A 23,928-nucleotide genomic window follows, 5' to 3' on the forward strand; every position below is an offset into this window, starting at 1 on the left:
AAACAGCTTTTCCTAACCGTCCACATATTTTAGACTACAGCTCCCATCAACCCTGACCATTGGGCATACTTTGGCGGGGGCTGATGGGAGTTGTAGCCCAAAACATTGGAAGGCACTAGGTTGGGGAAGGCTAATACAAAGAATGGTTCTGGTGCTCATAGCACTTGTGTGGCTTCCATGCCAGTTTCCCTTGAGCATTGGTGTCAGTCATGTTGTGGAATGATGACAGGCCTGCATTTTGCTAAAAAGATGCATATCTGCCCAAATGGCCTACCTGCAGGCACACATGTTGATAATTAAGGAAACAGAGGTTCTTTTAAATTACTTTAGACATGCCAGCCTTCATTTTATGAGGCTTTCTATTCATGAGTTCACAGTACAAGGACTTCATAACCCAAGCTTTTGTTTCTCAAGTTGCATATGCTCACGTTGGACAGAGAGGAATCTGCTTTTATTCAGAGTTCAGTTTTCAGGGGAAGTGGGTCTGCGTGGTAAGCAAAGGTTAGGTTCCATCCAACTTTCTCTTTTCTGTGCATGTGTGTGCGCGCGTGCGTGCGTGTGTTCCATCTGTATAGATTTAATATAAGTTAAGAAGCTGATCATGCAGTCAGGGTTTTTCCTTTCAGAAAGTGAACAATATTAATGGTAAGGCTGAGAACATTAGCTTCAGTTTTACAACTGTGCCAGAACTTAGAGCAAATAAAACAATAGCCACATACACATGCTTTCCATCTGTTACGCTGTCATTGCCATTTATGTAGTCACAGTGATAGCAGATGAAATAGGCTGTCATCCAGAGCTCCATTGGGCTCTGATGCTCCCAGAGAGCTTTGCATTTAGCAGGGAATGTGCAGCATCCTCAGAGTTAGGAAGCAGGGCTCATTTCATCCCGTTCTGCTGAAAGACCAGCTCCATCAGGCCTCCCTCTCCCTCAAGAGTCCCCTGACAGCAGCTATTCCATCAGGCTGCCTCAGTAGGAAAGATGCAGTTTGCAAGAGATATTAAAAAGTATCTGTAAAGTTAAAAGCAAATAATTACAGCATTTATTTAAAAAACCCAATAAAAATCAATGATAAACTAATAATGATGATGATTGATGTTTGAGATTTAAGCATCCAGGCATGGTCTTATTTTTATTGATTGTATGTAAGATTGCATGGGAGCCTTTTTGGCTGAAGAGCTCTAAATAAATAAACATATTTCTGCCAGTATTGGGCTATAACAGGCATGTCCAACTCCCAAGAGACTGCGATCTATTCCCAGTATAAAAAACTGGCAGTGATCTACCCATTGCCATTGGAGGGGGGAGGAGCGTTATTGAGCTTTTTTGGGGGAGGATTGCACAGAGTTTGTAAGCTTTTCCCCCATAACTTTTTGTACACAACAAGGATTCCGCAATCTATCAGGTTCAGCTAGGGATCTACCAGTAGATCACAATCTACTGGTTGGACATCCCTGGCATAGAAGATTCCCCAGCAAAGCATTAAAGTGACTGATTCAAGTCCTTCTTGAGCAAACCTTCATGATTATTACATTGGAAGTTTTCTTGTTCTCCTGGAGTTGTTAGGTTGATAAAACAGTGGGAGTTAGGTAAACATTTGTTAAAAATACACAGCCTGGGAGAATCCTGCTTAGCATCTTGAGTAAGGAACGATAGGAATAAATATTGTCACTTTTCAAAGTATTTTTAATTCCACTCTTCCACCAACTTTCAAAGCAGTTTACAGATCAATAACAACAACAACAACAACAACAACAACAACAACAAAAAGCAATCCCTCAGGCATGCAATGTGAAGGACATCACACGAAAGAAAAGCAGAGAGAAGGGGAAAAAGCAATCTCCAGTGCCTATCAGAGTTACAGTTCTTTGAATGACCAGCTGGGATGGAAACAATTCAGCTAGCCTGATTGAATGGCTTCTGCTCTGTGGGCAGTAGAAAGCATTATACAGTTTCGAAGCACATCTTGACTTTCACAGGTACAAACCAAGTAAATGGTGCAGTTTCCTGCCCACCTGCTTCAGTGTGTACCATCCTCCTCTACCCCCTCCCCCTGCATTCAGATTATATGCCTATGTGAAGGACTGTGCACACACAAACGATTATGGGCAAAGTTTCTCTGCATTCAAGGTAAACGCTCCTGTCAACTTGCATCCTTCAATGGCAAGTAGCTCTGTTCTTTCTCTGGCCATGTTTAAAAAGGCAGCTTCCCATTGGGGATCCTGAGAGATACAAAGGAAGGGGCTGATGGCATTGGGTTGGCATCTGTCTGTGGCAGGAGTGTGGAACTTGTGGCTTTCCAGGTGGGTGTTGGACTTCAACACCCTTCAGCCTTCACTATTGACCATGCTGGTTGGAGCTGATGGGAGATGCAGTTCAACAATATTTGGAGGGCCAAAGGTTCCCTACCCCTGGCGTAAGGCATTCCTGAAAATGAGCCTTTTGTTATTTCATAGAATTGTAGTGTTGGAAGGGACCATGAGGGTCATCTAGTCCAACAGCCTAGAATGCAGGAATATTTCACCCAACATGGGGCTCAAATTCCACAATCCTGAGTTTTAGTCTCATACAGGGCTTAATGTGGGGGGCAGGGGGGCCAGAGCCCAGGGCACAGAATTTTGAGTGGCATGAATGAGGTGCCCCCATGCAGGAATCCTTGTACTGCCCTGCATGCCGCTACTCTAGCCCAAGTTAAGCAGACTTAAGCCCCATTGTAATAAATGTGTTACAACTTTTTATCTTAGCTTGGTTTGGGATGTAATTTTACATCCAGTTTTACATGATTGATTTGCGTGCAGATCTAAAGTCATTTGTCAAAAAGCTTGTGCAGTCTGGTTGGCAGAAACAAACATCACTTTGTTACTGTTTGCATCACTTCTTTAACTAAAGTTCCATGTGCACAGAAACCAGCAAAGTCTAGCTTAACATCTGCATCCATCTGGGAGCAATATTATGGTACTATTTCTACAAACAGTTGTGCCATTGAAATTAATGTAAAACAAGCTTCCACCATTGTTGAATAAATATTGTAAACCTCTCCTTATGTTAAATAAACGTAAGCCTCTACTTATGATAGATTAATCTAAGTTTATATTGGATTGTTGGAACCAGCATAACTAGCACAATCATCGAAAAGTCCTGGCTAAGAGATGGGTCTGAGGCAATGAATAATCTAATTAAATACAATTGCCCAAAATTTATACAGTATTACAGATACAGCACAAATCACCCACCTCTTAACAGCCCTTAAAGCCTACAAAACTATAGGATTTGTTACTAGATCATTGGTTAGCGTGTGCTTATTCTTTATAAATAGTGTCTTATTAGCTGTGATAATGAATTCAGTCCATTCAGCAAAATACTTCTGTTTCGGCTTGCAGATTTAAATTTAACCCCCCCCCCAAATATATCCAGTGCTTTAGGGAGCAGCTATAGATTGTCTATTAAGATTTTAGCAAACAGACAACATGTTTCTTGTCTTCTGCTGAATCCCCAAAACAACCTTTGTCAGTAAGACGCGTAATTCAGTTTCGTACTCAACTTGTGTACAACTGCAGAGCATTTGCTTTAAGGATACTGATGCTGGCAAAACTTTCAACTTCTGCCCATGTGGTAAGGCTAGAATTTGTGGGGGTGCATAATATTAGAATGAACACACACCCTGATGGGGCAGGCATTGTAAGCCGGCACATAACCATTTCATCAACATCAAAGCATTTGTGGAAGTCACTGACATTGCAGGGAGCAACCACTGCACAATTGCAATCACACTGCTCCAGAGAGCATCAGAATTGGGTGATAGTCGCTTTCTATACAAGTTTTCATTCAGGCACCCTTTGAGTAAGTGCATGCATTGGGGGGAAATAATATACCATGCTTTGGAATAATTAGGGTGTCAATTTGGAAATAACAAAAAATATGCTAATGGTCCTTGTATTTCTAGATCCACAAGTAGTTGTTTAATTTCTTCAGGAGCATGAGCATTTGTTTAAAAAAAGAAGAGAGAGGAAACATGAAATGGTTAATGCATAAGTAGTGTCAAAATGTGAGAGAGACATAAGCCTTCATGGCATTATGTAGTTCTTAATATTTTGTATGTTTTCTCACTAATAGAAAGACTTCTGCAGCTTAAAAATACCTTATTTTCTGAGCCAAACGGGTGTTTACTGATTTGGCTTTGCAGTACCACTTAGTAATTGTCATGTTGAATCTATTTTGTATTCATGTGGGTGACATATGTTGTTGTTGCTGTTTAATAGAAATTCCACAATTACCCTAAACTCTGATTTTATTTCAGAACATTTCATATATTATAGATACCATTTCTAGACTGCGATAGTGATAACAAGTGTGTAGATTTATCTAAAAGGTATTACCATCCTCATAATGCAATCCTATACATACTGGAAGTTAGTTCCAGCCTCAGAACCCAGTACAGTGGTACCTCGGGTTAAGAACTTAATTTGTTCTGGAGGTACCTTTAGCTAATGGAGCCTCCCGCTGCTGCTGCGCCACCGCTGCACGATTTCTGTTCTCATCCTGAAGCAAAGTTCTTAACCCAAGGTACTACTTCTGGGTTAGCGGAGTCTGTAACCTGAAGCGTCTGTAACCTGAAGCGTCTGTTACCCGAGGTACCACTGTACTGTATTCTCACTGATACATGTGAACAGCTCTGAGACTGCCCCCCCCCCTCTCTCTCTCTCTCTCTCTCTCTCTCTCTCTCGTTGAATAGTGAGATAAAATGCCAGTAAGAATGAATGAATGAATACTGGTTTGCAACGTCAATTAGTAAACACAGACGCCAGTAGGGATGGATAAATTTTTGGCCAGACCTGGATTGTGGTGTGCAACACAGAATCTCCACCTGACGTCTCTCAGATCACCAATTTAAAGCTTTACTCCTGTGCATTGAACCAAGTGGAGCTTAATTCCAAGTAAACAAACATAGGCCTGTGCTTCATGGTACTCTGTGCACTCCAGGTCCTGACTTTGTAGCATATATGCATTTTACATTTTTCTCCTTTGTCTAAAATGTGTCTTTCTCTCTCCTCCCCCCCCCCCATTCTCTCATTCAGGTATCAAATCCATACTGGTCTTCAGCATTCAGTCATAAGGCCCACTCAGCCTAACTGTTTACCACTGGATAATGTGACACTACCTCAGAAGCTGAAGGAAGCTGGCTACTCCACCCACATGGTTGGCAAATGGCACTTGGGCTTCTACCGCAAGGAATGCATGCCAACACAGCGAGGGTTTGATACCTTTTTTGGCTCTCTCTTGGGCAGCGGCGATTATTACACTCATTACAAATGCGACAGTCCTCGGATGTGCGGCTACGACTTGTATGAGAATGACAATGCCGCATGGGATCATGACAATGGCATGTACTCAACGCAGATGTACACACAAAGAGTGCAACAAATCTTAGCCTCCCATAACTCCAGGAAACCCATATTTTTGTACATTGCATACCAAGCTGTCCATTCTCCACTTCAGGCACCAGGCAAGTATTACGAGCGTTACCGATCGATAAATAATATAAACCGACGTAGGTATGCTGCTATGTTGGCATGCTTGGATGAAGCTATCAACAATGTGACTCTTGCATTAAAGAGGTATGGTTATTATAACAATAGCATTATCATTTACTCATCTGACAATGGAGGGCAGCCCACAGCCGGTGGAAATAACTGGCCTCTCAGAGGAAGCAAGGGGACATACTGGGAAGGAGGGATCCGAGCAGTTGGCTTTGTTCATAGCCCTCTGCTTAAAAACAAGGGGTGTGTATGCAAGGAGCTCATCCACATAACAGACTGGTTCCCTACTCTGATCATGTTAGCTGAAGGGCAGATTGATGAGGACACCGAACTGGATGGCTATGATGTGTGGGAGACCATAAGTGAAGGCCGACGGTCTCCAAGGATGGATATTTTGCACAACATTGATCCTATCTACACCAAAGCCAAAAACGGTTCCTGGGCAGCTGGCTTTGGACTATGGAACACGGCGATTCAGTCAGCGATCCGTGTGAACCACTGGAAACTATTGACGGGGAACCCAGGATACAGCGACTGGGTCCCTCCGCAATCTTTCAGTAATGCTGGCCCCAGTCGCTGGCACAACGAACGAGTTTCATGGACCGCTGGGAAAACCGTGTGGCTGTTCAACATCACGGCTGACCCATATGAGCGAGTGGACCTTTCCAGTAAGTACCCAGAGGTGGTAAAGCAGCTGTTGCGTAGGCTTTCGCAGTTCAACAAGACTGCTGTTCCTGTCCGATACCCACCTAAGGACCCCAGGAGTAACCCCAATTTTAATGGAGGCGTTTGGGGCCCATGGTTCAAGGAGAATGAGAAGAAGAAGAAACCCAGCAAAAACAAAGCAGACACTAAGCAAAATAAAAATAAAAACAAGAAGAAACCTGACAGAAGAAAAGGACATTCCCTAAGGTGCTTTGCAGGTGGATAGTTTCAGTGGTTCCCTAAGGTGCTTTGCAATGGTTTTTTATGCTGCAATCCTAAGCATACATACTGAGAAAGACTACCAAATGTAGTGGTAGCTAAACTTCCAGGTAACTGTTTAGGCTCAAGAGTACATTGCTAAACCAGAGCAAAATAGTCCCCAAAATTCATAATTTGCAGACATACCAACGCAGTAGAAGTGCCATTTTTCTTTGGTCTTACATTGTAGCAACAGAGACATATGTCAGATGCAGTTGCCCTCACTACCTTATCTTCCATACAGTGGAGGGTTACTCACACATTATTGCTCACACCATAGGGGAAAAGGCTACAGCTCAGTGGTAGAGCAAAAGTGTTGCATGCAGAAGATCCTCTGTTCAACCCCCAGCCACTCCAGGTAGGACTGGGAGACACTCCTATCTAAAAAGCCATGGAGATCTGCTGCCACTCAGTGCTGAAAATTCTGAGCTAGGTGGACCAAAGGTCTGACTTGGTATAATGCAACTTCCTGTGGTCTTATGCTGTCTCTGTACCCTACTTTTGTAGAACACATGGTGATATGTGTTCGAATGCACCTGTTTATTTTAATAACCATGTAAAAAGCCAAACTGGTAAAATATTCTCCATTGCTGGGAGAAAATAAAGACCAAAAAAGGGATAAAACATTAAAATGAGTTGCCCCCTTATGTTATCTTGATGAAGCACAGCCAGCCATTAAGCTACCAGAAATAGCCTGAATAACTTGTGAAAAAGCTGCTTCTAATTAAATTTTGCCTAGCTTTCAACTGGAAAGGATTTTTTCCTTCCCAGAATGTGCCAGGCTACAATTCCTTCCAATAAAAACAAGCTATGCACACACATACAAAACTGCTAATACATGGTTATAATTACAGAAAGATGTAGAGTTATAGATTGAAACTCTTTGCTGGATTATGTGCGCACAATCCCATACAATATATACACAGAATTGTGCACAGAATTGCAGCCTTATAAAGGTATTCACCAGCAGTGCTTGGTAGATTGCATACCAACTGACTGAATCCAAAAGGCTGTGTGCACTCCAGCACATATGAAGCTTCAGATAAGTAGGCTTTCTCTATTCACTTTAATAAGTGATTTGTGTGCATTAAGGTGGCCAGACTTCAGCCATGAAACATATATCAAAAGAAGGTCTTACTGACTTAGCAAGAGGTTGCTTATATGTATGGATTGTAGCCAGCGGCAGAAAGACCCAGGCATGCAGCCCGGTCCCATTGTTGATTGGAGAAGGCAAAGATCCATGAACACAAGCCGTTCTGCAGCTGATAATGAGAAGAAGCTCACTCAGGATGTCCAACTGATGAATGGATGGGCATAGTCTAAATATGGTTCACAGCTTCCTCTGTTGAAGAGAAAAAGGTCAGAAAATAGTTTTTGGCAAATGTCTTACCCCAGAGGTTTTCAACCTTTTTAAGTCCATGGTTCCCTTGGTCAACTACATTCTTTCTGTGGCACCCCTATGGGGCTCATGAGCCCAGTTATGTCACCTTTTTTTGAACACCCTCCCTTGTGGAGTATTCCCTGAGACTCCTCTGTTCTCCCCTCTCCCCAAATAGAGTTCCCCACTCACACTGCCTTACAGGGGCATAGCCAGCCAGAGGCACCCATTTGCCTGGGTAGCTTATAACCAAGGCTGCTGCAATAAACAGCTGTGTAAGCCTTTGGGAAGCAGAGATGCAAGAGGGCATCAGAGCCCAGGGTGCCACAGCACACTGCTTGAAAACCACTGCCTTAGCCACACTATGCAAACCCCAACACCTGTGGTGGAAAACAAGATAAGGATTTTCACTTTCCATTTCCAGACTTCAGAACTTCCCATTCCAGGTGCTGATGTAAGGCCAGCTCCCACTGTTCCAAACAGAGGAAACCTGTGACTCTCTTGATGATGTTGGACTGCAGTTCCCATCATCCCTGAACTTCACTGGCCATGCTGGCTGGGCCTAATGGAAGTGGGTCTGCCACAATATCTGGAGGGCTGTAGGTTCCCCACCCCTTCACTATTCACTCATCCATGGGTAGTCTCACCCTGAAACAACAGTCTGTAGTAGGTCCTGTTTGTGAAGGAAGCTAAGCAAGGGAAGAAGAGGCCTGAGACAAGGGGAGAACAGTAACAACTGTGACAGGTTGGTAACTTGGCAGCATTAGCGAGGTGAACAAGTGGAATACTTCAGCTTGTAATACATACATAATTTATTTTGAGGTACAGCACACCAATGACTTTTTGCTCCCATAGTTTTCCTGCGGGTCATTTGTTAATCCACTGTTATTCCTAGGAGAATGTTGTTTCATGTAGCAATATCTGCAAGTACTGTAAAATCAGAAATAACTGTAAGAGGGAGAGTTATCTGGGTGCATTCTTCCATTCTGTGTTTTGTCTGCAAGCATGTTAAAGTGGTTATCTGGCTGTGTAGTCACACACTTTTCTTTATGGAAGAGGGAGGAAGGGGGAGTGGAAAAAGGGTAAACTCTAAACATTTTATTTATGTATCTATTAAAAATAGTTTATTTTTATGGTGATAATCAGAATAGCCTCTGTTGTCTTTTTTTGTAACAGTTTTTTTAAAAAACAGCAGCAACCCAGTTTTCAGATTTTGCAATTTTTATATGAAAATGGAAGTTGGACTCTTTGTTTTGGGCAGACACTTGTCTCCACCTCACCCTGGTCAGTAGAAACCTTCACCATTATCCTCACAAAGCAGGTGAAGAGCAGAAGATGGGTAGAAAGCCAGTTGCCTCTGTTCCTTAATTGTGGTTGGTCCTAAATCACTGGTAAATGAATATTTTACTGTTTTCACAAAAATGAATCTATAAACAACATTTGATAAAGCAATTTCTAACTCATTAACCACTCTTGCTATATTGTGTCCAGGACTTTCAGTACTTTCAGTAGGGACTGTGATTGCAAGGGCACATGAGAAAGATATTCTTGGGGGTTGGATCTCAAATTAACCCCCATTCCTTTCTTTTGGACACCTTCTGAGAAGGTAGGATCAGGTCTGTAAAAGATGAACTAGCCACACTAGTCTAGTAACACCAACACATATGCATACCTTGCACAGGTAAGAAATAGTATCTCTGCAAAGTTTCCATTCAAGGTACAAAAGTCGTATTCTTATACTGGTCCTCTAGATCCAAGGGTTCTGGAACTCTCTCCATTATCAACACTGCACAGCAGTGTAAAAAGAATGAAAGAACAATGAGATGAAAGACCACAACATGATGAGTTCGTACTCTACAAGCTGAAGCCTGGAACCGATAAATCCTGTTTATCCAATTAGTGTGTTCTGCAACAGTCACCAGCAAAATAAACTATACAGCCTACTGCATTTATTTGAAACCTAGAGCTAAAATAAATTTCTGCAGATCACCATTCTTTAATATAAAATTAAGAACAGACCCAGTCTGGTGTAATTTACACAGTTTTTGCTGTGGAAGACTTAGGTTCATAGCTTTGCTCAGAAACAAAGCACACTAGGCAAACTTTGGCTAGGCTAAGCTCTTTTGGCCTAATCAATATCACCATGTTGCCATGAGAATAAAATGAGCAAATCCTATATACACCACCTTGGAGGAAAGCCAAGAGATAAATTAGATGTATAGTCTCCTGTGTCTTAACAGCTAGAGGAGTGTAACAAGTTCATGGTGCCTGAAGACACATTAGTTCATGTTAAGAGCATACATAAATTTTGCCTTGAACAATTAAAAAGGATTAAAGCATTCTGTTGCCCTAGCACAACATATACATTTTTAAAAGGAAACAGACTTTTTGTGGTCAGGGACAGCAGGGAAATTCCTTGAAAAGAGTGGCATGAGCAAAGGATTAACGGGGAAAGTGTATAAACACCCTTCAAGCAATTCAGGATGAATGCTCAATAAACAGGTCATCTGGCGAAACCTTAGGTAAAGGTTTTCAGATCACTGCATCTCCATGGGAGGAATTGTTTGTCTTCTGCATTTCTGCTTGTCTAATAGGTTCTTTGACAACACAAGTCCTGCCAGAAAAAATAGGCAGCCCTTTATGAGTTAAATTGACTCAACTTCGGCTCTAAATGGATTAGAAAAGACCTGGTTGAAGAGCATTACCTCGAAAAGGATGTTGTAGAGCTGGAAAAGGTTTAGAAAAGGGCAACCAAGATTATCAAGGAGGATGAGAAGGAAAAGGTTGCAGCATTTGAGCCGTTTTTGTTTGGATGAAAGGTGAATCAGTTGACATGATAGAAACTTATAATTATGCATGGCTTGGAGAAAGTGAAGAGTTTTTTCTCAATAGTACTAGAATGCATGAGCATTCAGTGAAGCTGCATGTTAGAAGATGCAGGGCAGATGAAAGAAAGTACATGGTGCATTGCTAAACTGTGGAACTCGCTCCCACTGGAGGCAGTGATGGCAACCAATTTGCATGGCAATTTGCAAGAGAATTAGATTCATGCAGGATAGGGGGCTATCGATGGCAACTAGCCATGATGGCTCTGCTCTGCCTCGGTGTTCAGAGGTAGTAATGTTTCTGAATGCCAGTGTATGGGAATCACAGAGGGTGGTGAGTGATGTTGTGCTTTGGTCCTGCTTACGGGTTTCCCACAGGCATCCAATAGGCCACTGTGAGAACAGGATGCTGAATGAGATGAGCAGCTCAAATTCAACCACAACGCGTGGCTAACAAGTATTATTAATGTATTATTAATGATTAGATCATAATCCAAAATTTACAAATCATAAACATCCACATATAATGTATGTATAAGTCCATAAACAAGAAATGGCAAACGTAATAAATATTAGGGAACACCACAACGAAGGCAGGATGAATTTCAATAGATAATGTCCAACGATATTGTGGTGGGTGCGCCAACGTGTAGACAGAGGTGTAGGAAGGTCAGGTGGTACCCAGTGCGGTAAATTTCTTGTCACACACACACACACATTGATTTTTATTTATTTTTTTGCCTGCAAAAATGGTTTTAAGTTATTTCATATTTTCTTACAAAGGAATGTGGATTCTGGGCCTCTGATAACAAGTAGGCGACTATGGACAGTTACTTAAATCTACAGGATGGATTGTGTTTTGGCTTGTGTTATTTTATTTATGTTTATTGTTTATTTATTTAATAAAATTTATTTTAAAAAAACCTGCAAGTGGTTTACCAAAACAAAAAACAAAAAAACACCACAGCAGTAAAATCAAGAAAAAATAACAATCCTAGCTTAAAACATACAAAAGCTAAAATATTAAGATTGAAATTACTTCAACTTCCTAAGCATCTAGGTATGCTTGCCTAAAGAAGAATGCTTTTAGCAGGTGCCCGAAAAGAGTCGAGCAGAGGCATGTGCTTTGCTGCACTAGGCGGGGAGTTCCAAAGTGCAGGTGCTGTCACAGTAAACAATGGAGTACAGATATTATGTGGAACCTGTAGTAGTGCTTGAAACTACTGAAGGGGAGGTTTTATTTATTGTGATTTCACCATGCTCTGTATTGTCTAATCTACTTGGCCTAGTCTCATTTTCTTCACATAGCCCGACTTTCCAGGACCCGGGAAGCCCAGCAGAGGGTAGGGCAGTAGGGCAGTTCATAAAAAACTTTTCTTTTTTTTAAAAAAAAGCCTGCTCCAAAGGTCTTCTCTTACTAAACTAGAGATTATATAGCTATATCTGAAATTTCATGCATATCAGTTAATATCTTGACCTTGCTCCACTGAATTGAAATTTCAGCCTTCACGACATAGGAAAACAGCTATTTTCATGGAGGAAGGTCAAGATATTAACTGATATGCAGAAATTTCAGATATAGCTATATAATCCCTAGTGTAGTAAGGTAAGACCTTTGGAGCAGGCATTTTTTTAAAAAAATAAATAAATTATGAACCGCCCTAGTAGGGCAGTAATTGTTCCTTGATAATTTGTCACCCCCCTCCATGATGGTACATGGGGCGGCCCTCCCCCCCCCCTTTCCCACACCCCTGCGTGTAGAATGCAGTAATGAACAGCAAACAGAACTGGAACAGAACAGTGTTTCTGGGATAAGTCAACTGTTTCAAGGATGAAACTTCATCGGCAAATAAATTCCAAATGAATTGTCCATTCAGGTACATATAATAACTATAGACCAGTGCTCACTAACAAGTGTAGCCAACTGAATGAGAAAAGCAGGCTTTTCTTATATTCATATTGCATCACCTTTTCTCTGGCTGAAGCTGCAAAAGACCAGTGAACTCAAGAGCAAAAAGCTCTTTAGACAAACAGATTAATAAGGATAAGCCTAGAGAGACAGACTTACTCTCTGGAAAAGGAATTGCTGGCCTATGAACTTGAGACGACTTCTCTAGATTGTTACTGGTATTAGAGGGCTGTGTAGGCAACCAAACAGAACTATGGTTGAACGTAGATAGATGTATAGGTAGATGGACAGGCGTAGTTAATTTTTTAAAAACAGAATTCAAAGGCTGCTATCCATGGCTGTCAACATGGGAGGGAGACCATCTCTCACAAGATAATTAGATATCTAAAAACAGTCTATCGGATGAGCAAAAGCTCAAGTTGTTTTCAAACAAGATATCAGGGAAAGTTGGTGCTTGAGTTCAAGGCTTAAATTAAACCCAACCCTTAGCCCTCAAGCCTAATTTTAACATGAAAAATCAACCCCGAAGTGTGTAATGAGATTAATGCATACATATAGGAATATCCTACAGATGAGAAACTAGAGTAAATTTTCCAGACATTGCTCATCAAGGATATACATAATCATAGAATGCCATTCTGACCAGTGGAAACAATATGTTCAGTTAGGCTGCAAAAACAGAAGGCTGGGTTTCTGCATCTCACTGCAGAGAAGTCCCTGTGCAATTGTGCACACTCAACTAAAATGTGTGGTCAGGTGTGGCTTCCATGCTGGTTTCCGCTCTGGCATTTTCCTCTAATTGTTTCTTTTTTGTATTTAGGAATGCTTTGTGTAGGTTTTCAAACCTACATTTTGTTACAAACTGCAATCTGGAACACTTTAAAATCTGCCCAGAGTTTTTACATTTTTATCCATGCAAATCTTCGTCCGATACGGACATAGGAAAACAAAAGGATTACATTTGTTTGCACTGAATTGCATGTATATAAATGTGTCTCAAATGAATCTGGATTTGATTAAGTCACCAAACTGATGAAATAAGCCTGCGAAACTGAATATAGCCTTCATAGTGCCAGACTCTTTTCTCAATGCTGCAAATCACTCTGATTTTAATGTGCAAATATTGCAGCATGAAGCCTTTAAAACGTTCATGTTTATCCAGGCATTTGATAACTGAAATATACTGCTTCTGGCAACCTTGACATTATTAGGCGTGTGATTCTTTTGAAATGTTTTTAGATGTTAACTGTTTTAGATATTTTTTAAAATTCAGTTTTTGATCGGGTCATTTTAATGTTTTGGTGTTTGCCACCCTGGAGTCATTTGCAAGGAAGAGCTGGATAGATGTTGTCATTGTCATGGTAGTTTCATTTCCCCACTAACTACTTATCACCAGGCCTTTGGCTGATTGAACATTCTATGGCCTCTTAAAAGTGTTTGTGGGTAGGGGAGCTATTGAGGATGATGATGATGATGATTGTGTTCCTATTTTGTATTTTGATGTTTTGAATTGTCCTATGATCTTCAGAGGAAAGGCAGTATGCAAATTAAACAAACAAACAAAAAACAAATAATCAGCTTAAAAAACAAACAAACCCCACTCTGTCCCAAGTAGGTACCTTTTTTATCCAGGCTTCTGGATATTTGAGTGAAGCCAGTGAAGAAAGGATTAAACATGTTTCCTCCCCATCCTACCCTCCATCACTTGAAGTCTAACATCCTAAGGCTTCTCTTTTGGGTGGGGGGGGGGGACATTTGGGGCTTTGCAATACGTAACATGCAGATTCTTCTGCAGTGGATAGGGATTGTGGGATAAACATTTTGTAGGAGTGGACAAACTAAAATGTGCTCCATTTTAATTGTACAGGGACATTTAGAGATAATGGTCATCAAGAAGGCAAAGCAGGAATGCTGTCAAATGATTATCATGCGATTACAAGGATTATAATGGTCATTACCTTGCTCATTCTGCAAAGAGGACAAGTTCTCAAATATTATGTTGCATGTCAGCTTAATGTAGCAAATGTTCATTGCTTGGGCTTCTCATTTCCATAATTGTGTAGTTACACCTGATATGTCACTGTAGTAAAATCTGGAAGCATATACCTTTAAATTGTGGCTAGGAAATGCTCGTTTCAGTAAATGTCATATGTGTAATCAACTTAAAATTATGCCAAACAGAAGGCATGCACAGACTTTTGATGGTGGTTTCTAAACTTTGCTTAAAAGGTCATTCATTTGCATTCATTATAGATGTGCACGTAAGTATTTGTGTAGGGTTGTTGTTAAGTAGCGCCGATACCTTGTTAGAAATAAAGTCTTAAAGATGTGTGCTTTAGGAGCAGGCAAAGACTTTCCTCTTTTTTAAAAGAAACCATGCAGTCACCCATGTTTGCCAAAATCTTGTTCAGAGTACGTAATTGATCTGTTCATCTAATCACAGCGAGTCTGAATGGTCTTGCTGCATTTGAAAATGCAGTTGAATTAAACCCCCTTACAAGCCAATTTATTGGGAGCAGTAACAAAGGTGTTTATCTTATGGGTGCTTAGTTTGATTCTTGATAGGATACAAGGGTATTATCCCCACAGAATTAGAATTTGTTTTTCCTTTGGATTGGTTTTTCATTGCTAAGAAAAGGAGGCGGGGCATGAAAGAGAAGGATGAAACAGTTGCCAACCAATCATACTTTATGCTGCAGCACTGCAAAAACCTAATGCCTGATTCCCACACTACTGAATTCACCTGTGTTTGGCTATCAAGTTTTACTTCAAGGAAACGACGCTCAGTTGCTAGCTTTGGTGAATTACATGTGATCAAAACACATTATTGTGACTTTAACATTTATCCATAAAAGCCTGGACAGCTGTGTTAATACCTTTTCTCTTTTAAGAGTAAGTATTCATACGTCAGCTGGTGGATTGTTAATAAGTCTTGAAGATCTAAGTTAGTCCTGACTTCTGTGTGTGTCCTTCTTTAAAAAAAGGTGACAGAAATCAATTGTCATGTCTGAACCTTGATTGAGAGGGATCTTGTACATGGGTGTAGCGGGGGGGGGGGGGGAGGGCAGCTGCCCCTACCAAATCAAGCAAATAATAATAAAAATACTTAACAAAAAATAGAAATAATCAGATTATTTGAAACTGAAATGCTCTCTGAGGTCATTTGGATGATGTTGTGGTGCATTCTAGTGATGCAACTAGACGATAGGTGTGGCTTCCATGAACTGACCAATTGTGTTGCAAGTAGCTCTGTCTTGCCACCGCCCCCCCAATCCTGGCTATGCCCATGATTTTGTGCCAATAAAAGTCCCAAGGTAGGTAGACCGGTGGCAAATGTGGGTTTTCCTATCGTGCTACTGGAAGGAGGGGAGAAGCTTTACTTGACAGATGTTTTCCCTTCTGGGCACCTCATAAAGACAGAGGAGTCCTCTTAAGGACTACATCCAGCTGCCTTAGATAAAGTGCTTTATGTAATCCTATTACGAATTCATGTTGAGCAGACATAAATAAATTAGGGTTTCCTGGCTGTTTTCATGTTTCTTTCTGTTTACAAGAATTTCGTTCTTACTAGAGACGAGGAGGAAGCCTTCTGAGCACCAATGTTCTTTCTTTGATTCCTTTCAAATTATAGGTGTCTGTAGGCCCCCTGCAGATACACCTGCATCTCCCTTTCCCCCAGAAGGTGAACTATAAAGAACAGAATACAATTGTCTGTAAATTAACAGCTCTCTGTGCATGTTAACTAACGAAAAAGGAGAAAAGAACATTTATTATAATAAATAATAAATAAGAAGCTGACAGGTCATGGAAATGGAAAATGTTGACAGCACTCTGTTCCAGTTAAGGCATCAGTCCCGACTCCTAAATAGTCTTACTCTGTAAGTGAATAATCCTAACTGAACACAGAACAGTAGGGGGAAGTGTTAGGTCACAGCCAGGAAGTCTTGCAGAGATAGAAAACAACAAACCCAGAAGTGGAGAAATGGGGAAATTGTTATTGGGTCTTTCCTTGCCATAGGTGATTAGAGATGAAGCAATGATTGACAGGCGATTGTAGGATTGCTAATTTTTATACCTCTGCTTATATAATGTGAAATTGCTGGTATAATATTGCAGATATAATGTCATGCATTGGGTTCCTTACCTTTCCTCTGCCCAATGTTCTGTAACTTTTCAACACTGCATGACAAGTGCAAATGTAAGAACATAAGAAAATCAATGACAAACCTAGACAGCATCTTAAAAAGCTGAGACATCACCTTGCCAACAAAGGTCCGTATAGTTAAAGCTATGGTTTTCCCAGTAGTGATGTATGGAAGTGAGAGCTGGACCATAAAGAAGGCTGATCGCCGAAGAATTGATACTTTTGAATTATGGTCTAGAGGAGACTCTTGAGAGTCCCATGGACTGGAAGAAGATCAAACCTATCCATTCTTAAGGAAATCAGCCCTGAGTGCTCACTGTAAGGACAGATCCTGAAGCTGAGCTCCAATACTTAGGCCACCTCATGAGAAGAGAAGACTCCCTGGAAAAGACCCTGATGTTGGGAAAGATGGAGGGCACAAGGAGAAGGGGACGACAGAGGACGAGATGGTTGGACAGTGTTCTCAAAGCTACGAACATGAGTTTGACCAAACTGCGGGAGACAGTGGAAGACAGGAGTGCCTGGCGTGCTCTGGTCCATGGGGTCATGAAGAGTTGGACACGAATAAATGACTAAACAACAACAAGAAGAAGAAAAGACTGCTGGATCAGACCAGTGGCCTATCTAGTCCAGCATTCTGCTCTGACATGGGCCAACCAGAAGACTGTGGGAAATACACAAACAGGAGCTGAGCACAAATGCACTCTCCGCTCCTGTGTGTTTCTAGCAACCGGTATTCAGAAGCATTACTGCCTCCAGTTTTGAATGGCAGAGCATAGTCATCATGGCTCGTAGCCATTGGTAGTCCTCCACAAATGTAACATTGCACACCAGAAAGAGTAACATTCATTCATTCATTCAGTTACATAATTGCTGTACCACTTAACATTTCTGGGGGCGGGATCTCGTAAGTGGTTTGCAACCTACCTTAAAATATCACAAATGCAACATTGCAAAACATCATAACAGAACATTACAAATGAAAATCAAATACAAAAATAAAATCACATTTAAAGCAGCATAATTACCAGCAAAACAGAATGGCCTCTTAAAACACTACAAGTTAATAAAAACAAATGCAATATAAATTCCACATGTTAAAGTAACATTAGTCACCAAACCAAATTGCTAAAATGGAAGATGCAGCCATAGTAATGCTTGCCAAACACATGGCTAGCTCTTTCTGGCATGCAGACCTCATTCTGAGCCATTCCTACCAGCCATACCCACAGCATAATTAAATCTCCACATATATTAGCACATATTTATATATCTGTTCTTCTCCCTTATATATCTGTTCTTATATATCTGTTCTTCTCCCTTGAGATGTTTCCAAAGCAAGTCACAACCATCCTCACTGCCAAAACCAGAAATAAACCATTTTTATTTTTTTAAAAAAATCCTTGGCCTCTATGCTTGGACAATCCTAAAAGTGCCAATGTGGGTATTGTTCAGGACCTTAACATAAGCTGCAGACCTGTGCTATCTGCGTGCCTTTGGCTGAGGCTCGAAGTTACTGTGTTTGTCAAATCTGCTGGCCTGGGGCTAATGTGAAGTAAGGGAGGAAGCACTTACTTTACCGGAATGACACCACTAAACCTAGAGCACCCCCTGCTGCTCGAGTATAGGAATTTCACCCTTTTTTAAAATGATCCTACCACAGATAGATTGCTTGCTTTTTATAGGAAGGTATGTGGATATATTTTCCCAAGCAAAATATCTTATTTCTTAATTGCTATGCAATAATAAGTTTACCTTTGTTAAAGTCTGTGTCATATTCTGTGCATCCCTCTGCTGGGGATATAAATTGGTATATATATAATACATAATATATATAATATATACTCTATAATAAAGCATATAAATTGGTATCTATATAATACAGCACATATAAATTATGCTTCATGCTGGACCGCACTGAATGAGGGCAGGCAACATAATGCTTTTACCTGTCCAAGACTCTAATTTCTTTCACTCAAACAATGACAATTCAGCTTTGGTGAGATGAATAAATCCCATTGGATTTACATTGCTAACCAGATTATGAGTTCCCTTATGGCCAAATCCTTAAATCATAAATGGTAAGGAAGTATGTCTGGTTCTTATCGTCTTAGAATATTTGGTGGAGATCTCAAGAGTCTCTTCTTCTATGGAGGAGCAACAGTCTACCAGGGGATAATGGGAAATTTAGCTTTCTTTAGTACCCAAGGTCACTAGTACGTTGTCACAACATTCAAGGTGCCAGGAATGAAGGAGGCATTCATTTTAAACCCTGAGCTGTGGAATAACTCCTGAGGGAAATGCTGCTTAATTTGCAATGGAGCTGGGCATTAAAAATTGGAAAAGTTCCTATTCCAAGCTTGGCTGTTATGAACCTAGGCGGAATTAAAACTTCATGCCAATGAAGGTTACACTGCACATCAAGATTGTCTCCCATGAATGACTTGTGGATGAGAAATCCCACTACCACTTGTGTTTATTTGAGTTTTCTGCAACTGTAGGACAGCATTAAGGATAAAATGTGGGAACTTGGGGTCTGGACCTTTAAACAAATGGCTATAGGTTTGCTCACTTGACTAATGCTTTTCCCCCAACTTGGCTTTCCTAAAACGACTCTCATTGTATAATAAAAGTTTTGAAAGCTAAGAGAGCTCAAGTTCTTTATTATTCTAGGCAGCCATAAAGGAAAGTAGTTTAGATTTTGTTAAGGGAAATGGCTTGAGCGTATATTTGGAAGTGAACAGGGAAAATATAGTAGCTACTTGTAAGTTTAAATGAATGTACAAATGACTGTATTTGAAGAGTACATTTTACTTTATTTTTTAAGAAAAGGAGAACTGACTGGTGCAAAAAACTGGTGTCCAGCTATTTAAAATGTTGTTGTTGCTAACAACAATCATTTCACATTTTTTGGCCATAGTCATGATTAGCATGCACGTTAAAGTGTAGTTTCACATCAGAGTACAGTGGTACTTCGGGTTACATACGCTTCAGGTTACATACGCTTCAGGTTACAGACTCCGCTAACCCAGAAATAGTACCTTGGGTTAAGAACTTTGCTTCAGGATGAGAACAGAAATCGTGCTCCAGCAGCGCGGCAGCAGCAGGAGGCCCCATTAGCTAAAGTGGTGCTTCAGGTTAAGAACAGTTTCAGGTTAAGAACGGACCTCTGGAATGAAGTACTTAACCTGAGGTACCACTGTACCTGTTTTGCATGCATAGGATCTCAGGCTCAGTTCCCAGCGTCTCCAGGAAAGGCTAGGAGAGGTCTCAGTCCAAAAACCTGTCAGTGTAGACAGTCATGAGTTAAATGGACTCGTGGTATGAAGCATTATAAGGCAGGCCTAATATCTGAGTGTTGCAGGGGCTGTAATCATTAGCAAGTTTTAGTGGAATGGCCGTAAACTTCCCTGGGCAGTCAATGAACAGTTCATCTTGCCATTTAGATAAGTATCTTGGTAAAGTGTGGATATTCTGGCTTGGTGTGATGGGGTTGTAATCCAAGACATGTGGGGGCCACCAACTTGGAGAAGGCAGGCATAAACCCTGTTGAATTGTATTAAGTTTCGTAGTAGCGTAGTACTTTTGAGGACTGGCTCAAAATGTAATGTAATGAGATAATGTAAAACCCATGAAAGTAAAAAAGTAAGAGTAAAAAAGAAAGTAAGTAAAGTTCTAAACAAAACTCAATAAGGAAAAAGTGTTGATATGTAATAGGAAAGTATACAGTAGTTTCTTGCCACTTCTTCTCTTTCTGGACTATTTATTTACTTAATTTCTTATTGCATTTCCATCCTACTTGTTCTCTAAGGAGCTCAGGGTGACCTACATGGTTCTCCCACTCCTCATTTAATCCCAACAACCGAATATGTCAGATTGAGAAGCAATGACTTGCCCGAAGACACCCAATGAGTTTCATGGCTGAGGATTTGAACCCCAACTTCCCAGATCAAACCACTCTAACCTCGGGAGACTCTTCCTACTCCGTAGAGAACGCAGAGGAACTTTGCACACACACACTTCTCTGGACCATCCTGGCCAGCAAAAAGAACATTCTTTGTGTATAAGAACATTCCATACATAAGAGAGGTAAAATATGAGTTTCTTATCATTTGTTTTCTTTGGGACAATAGTCCCATAATAGAAAAAAAAGTATGTGCTGAAAATTAATTACCGGTATATGGATGAATGCAGCTGTATTTATAACCTAGCATGCTACATGTGGAATTTAATCTATTTTGGTACAATGCAGATTATATTCAAGCTGCATTTCCATTCTGTTCATAAATTGGATATATTTGTCACAAGCTGCTGGTGGAACTACACTAGAGATGATAGGCCATGAATCTGCAAGGTGAATCTGTGTGGTGAACAAGACTGCACTACATGACCCCACTTTCCCATGCTTGGCAAAATTATAAATGCTGGCATTTGTCGGGGCAACAACTATGTATATTCTTCCTAGCTACCTTGAAATGACTGGTTGTGAGAGCATGGGATTATTTTGCATGTTTTCAGATGCGACTAATGTTTTTACTTATTTTTTTATTGCTTTGAATTTATTCTTGATTGTATTGTTTTATCACTTTTGTGTTTGCTGGATGAAGGCTGGGATAGAGATTCAATTGATTGATTGATATTGATACCTGTACATTTTGTGCTGCCAGCAAAAATGCAATGCAATAAGATCGTACTTGTATGTCACACCAGGAGAAGCAGTGATGTTCATGGATTAGCTTGCTTGCAGACATGCATAATTAATTGTTGTTTATATGGAGACAGGAGCGGCTGGTTTTATGGACAATCGCCCAAGGTATACAACTCTTAGCATAAACACTACAGCTCTGACAAATATTCTATCATTCCTTTCATATCATTTTACACCAGTAGATGTGTACCTAGCCTATAAGAGAAAAGAGTTATATGAGCAAAGGAAAACATAAACTTCGTGCAAAATAAATGCTATTATACAGAGTTTAACTTGCTATTAGCAAACCATAATATAGGCTTAGAATATTGCAGCTGAAGATGACATGTTAGTTAAACATTTTTATTAAAAAATTGCTTACATTTTTAAAAAAATTAAGAAAGGGATTCTATCAGGCTCTTTCAAATATCAGAACTACAGGCTAACAAAAAAACTTCTCTGAATTTTCTTAACTTGGTTATTGTTTCCTGTATTGGCAGACAGTTGGAATATATTATTATTGAAGTCCCTTCCCTACTTTCTGTAATACTATTAGTAACACTTTCTGTAATGCTAATAGCAATATTTAATAATGACCCACTATTTGAATGCATTTAATTTTCAGATGCATTGTTGTTTGGGTTATTATTATTTTCATGTTGGCTAATACAAATGCAAATGTTTCAGCTTGAGCGGACCCTTCCCTCCTTTTTAACTTTACGATTCCTTTGCGGCGCTGATTATATTTTGGCCTGAGCACAATAATGTTACATACACTTTCAAGGAAGATGTTTGTGGTTCCTTCTCTTGGGGGCCGACACTTGGCTTAAGCATTTGCTGGCTTCAGCTTAATATGCAAGGAACATGCTAACATGTCTGGGGAGGCATTAAGGGAGGTGGTGTCCGAAGCAGCTATGAAAGCAAAAATGTTTTTGTTCTGACTGATGAAAGCGATTTCATCCAGCACCCTCCTCTGGGGGGCCTTTTCACACGACAGACAAAGAAAACTCCAGCCACATTTTATCTTTTATGAGTTATTTCCACAAGCCCACAATAGCGCAATCTCACATCTCAGCAAAATGGATGCAGCGGGAATAGTTTTGCCATTAGGGAACAGTCATGTTGCTCTTTGCCACTCCTTTTAAAAATGGTTCTCATGTCCTCCAGCGCAGCCTCCACTTTTCTTTAAGTTCACCAACTGCAGAAATGAATTTGCCTGCTGCTCTTTCCCTTTTTTTAAAAAAAGAAGAAGTTGATAGATTGAAAGCTACAGCACTGCATCTTGTACATTAGGGGAGCACACAGCCACTGAAGAAATTAAAAGGACTTGCATTTTAAAACGGAGTTCACTAAACAGGGCAGGCGTGGGGAGTGGGAACTGCGCTTTGTGGTGGCACACCGCCCCAGGCTTCATCTGGAAGTGGCTCATCTAAAAAGAGCTGATTTTGATCATGCCCAGACTAGAGTCCTCTGGCAACTGCAGCTCCTAAGAAGAAATGGATTCATGGGTAGGCCAGTTCCTTGGTTTGTCCTATGTGGGTCCACAGGGCTCCAGAACCTTATCTGGAAAGGAAGCAGCATTTATGGAGTAAGGCCTCTGGTCAATGGCTAGAATCCCCAGCCATGCTATGAAAATCAGTCAGTTGCTCCAGGACATTCCTGAGTCAACTTGGATGTTTGGTCCCAGCTGAAGAAGCCATCCGTGGGCCTGAACCCACACTTTTGATCTTTCTTCAAGGTGCTGAATTTAGTACAGCCTTCTCGGCCTTTTGGCTACGATCAAGTGTAGTATCTGTTCTTATCAGTTTAATATCTGATATGTCCTCTATTTGAGGACTATATATTATTTAGGGGACGCGGGTGGCGCTGTGGGTAAAACCTCAGTGCCTAGGGCTTGCCGATCGCATGGTCAGCGGTTCGAATCCCTGTGGCAGGGTGAGCTCCCGTCGTTCGGTCCCAGCTCCTGCCCACCTAGCAGTTCGAAAGCACCCCTAAGTGCAAGTAGATAAATAGGTACCGCGTTATAGCAGGAAGGTAAACGGCGTTTCCGTGTGCTGTGCTGGTGCTGGCTCGCCAGAGCAGCTTTGTCACGCTGGCCACGTGACCCAGAAGTGTCTCCAGATAGCGCTGGCCCCCGGCCTCTTAAGTGAGATGAGCGCACAACCCTAGAGTCGGACACGACTGGCCCGTATGGGCAGGGGTACCTTTACCTTTACCTTACTGTACTAGGATGCGGGTGGCACTGTGGTCTGAACCACTGAGCCTCTTGGGCTTGCTGATCAGAAGGTCGGCGGTTCGAATCCCCACAACGGGGTGAGTTTCTATTGCTCGGTCCCAGCTCCTGCCCACCTAGCAGTTTGAAAGCATGTCAAAGTGAAAGTACATAAATGCCGTTTACCTTCCCGCTCCGGCGGGAAGGTAAACAGCATTTCCATGCGCTGCTCTGGACGCCAGTGGTAGCTTAGTCATGCTGGCCACATGACC

General features: G+C 41.0%; 1 protein-coding gene and 1 long non-coding RNA gene across 2 annotated transcripts in view; both read left to right on the forward strand.

Annotated features, from left to right (window-relative positions):
• The window catches only part of ARSJ (arylsulfatase family member J), a 34,740-nt gene extending 26,478 nt beyond the window's left edge, over positions 1-8,262 (forward strand). Inside the window, exon 2 of the mRNA XM_081877010.1 lies at positions 5,077-8,262. Coding sequence (XP_081733136.1) covers positions 5,077-6,469 — 1,393 coding nt within the window. The 3' untranslated portion in view covers positions 6,470-8,262. The remainder of the gene's footprint in view (positions 1-5,076) is intronic.
• Positions 1-23,928, forward strand: part of LOC309350497 — a 73,153-nt gene that overhangs the window by 44,226 nt on the left and 4,999 nt on the right. The window lies entirely within an intron of this gene.

The sequence above is a fragment of the Podarcis erhardii genome, assembly GCF_964252035.2.
Source record: "Podarcis erhardii genome assembly, chromosome: 9".
Taxonomy (NCBI): domain Eukaryota; kingdom Metazoa; phylum Chordata; class Lepidosauria; order Squamata; family Lacertidae; genus Podarcis; species Podarcis erhardii.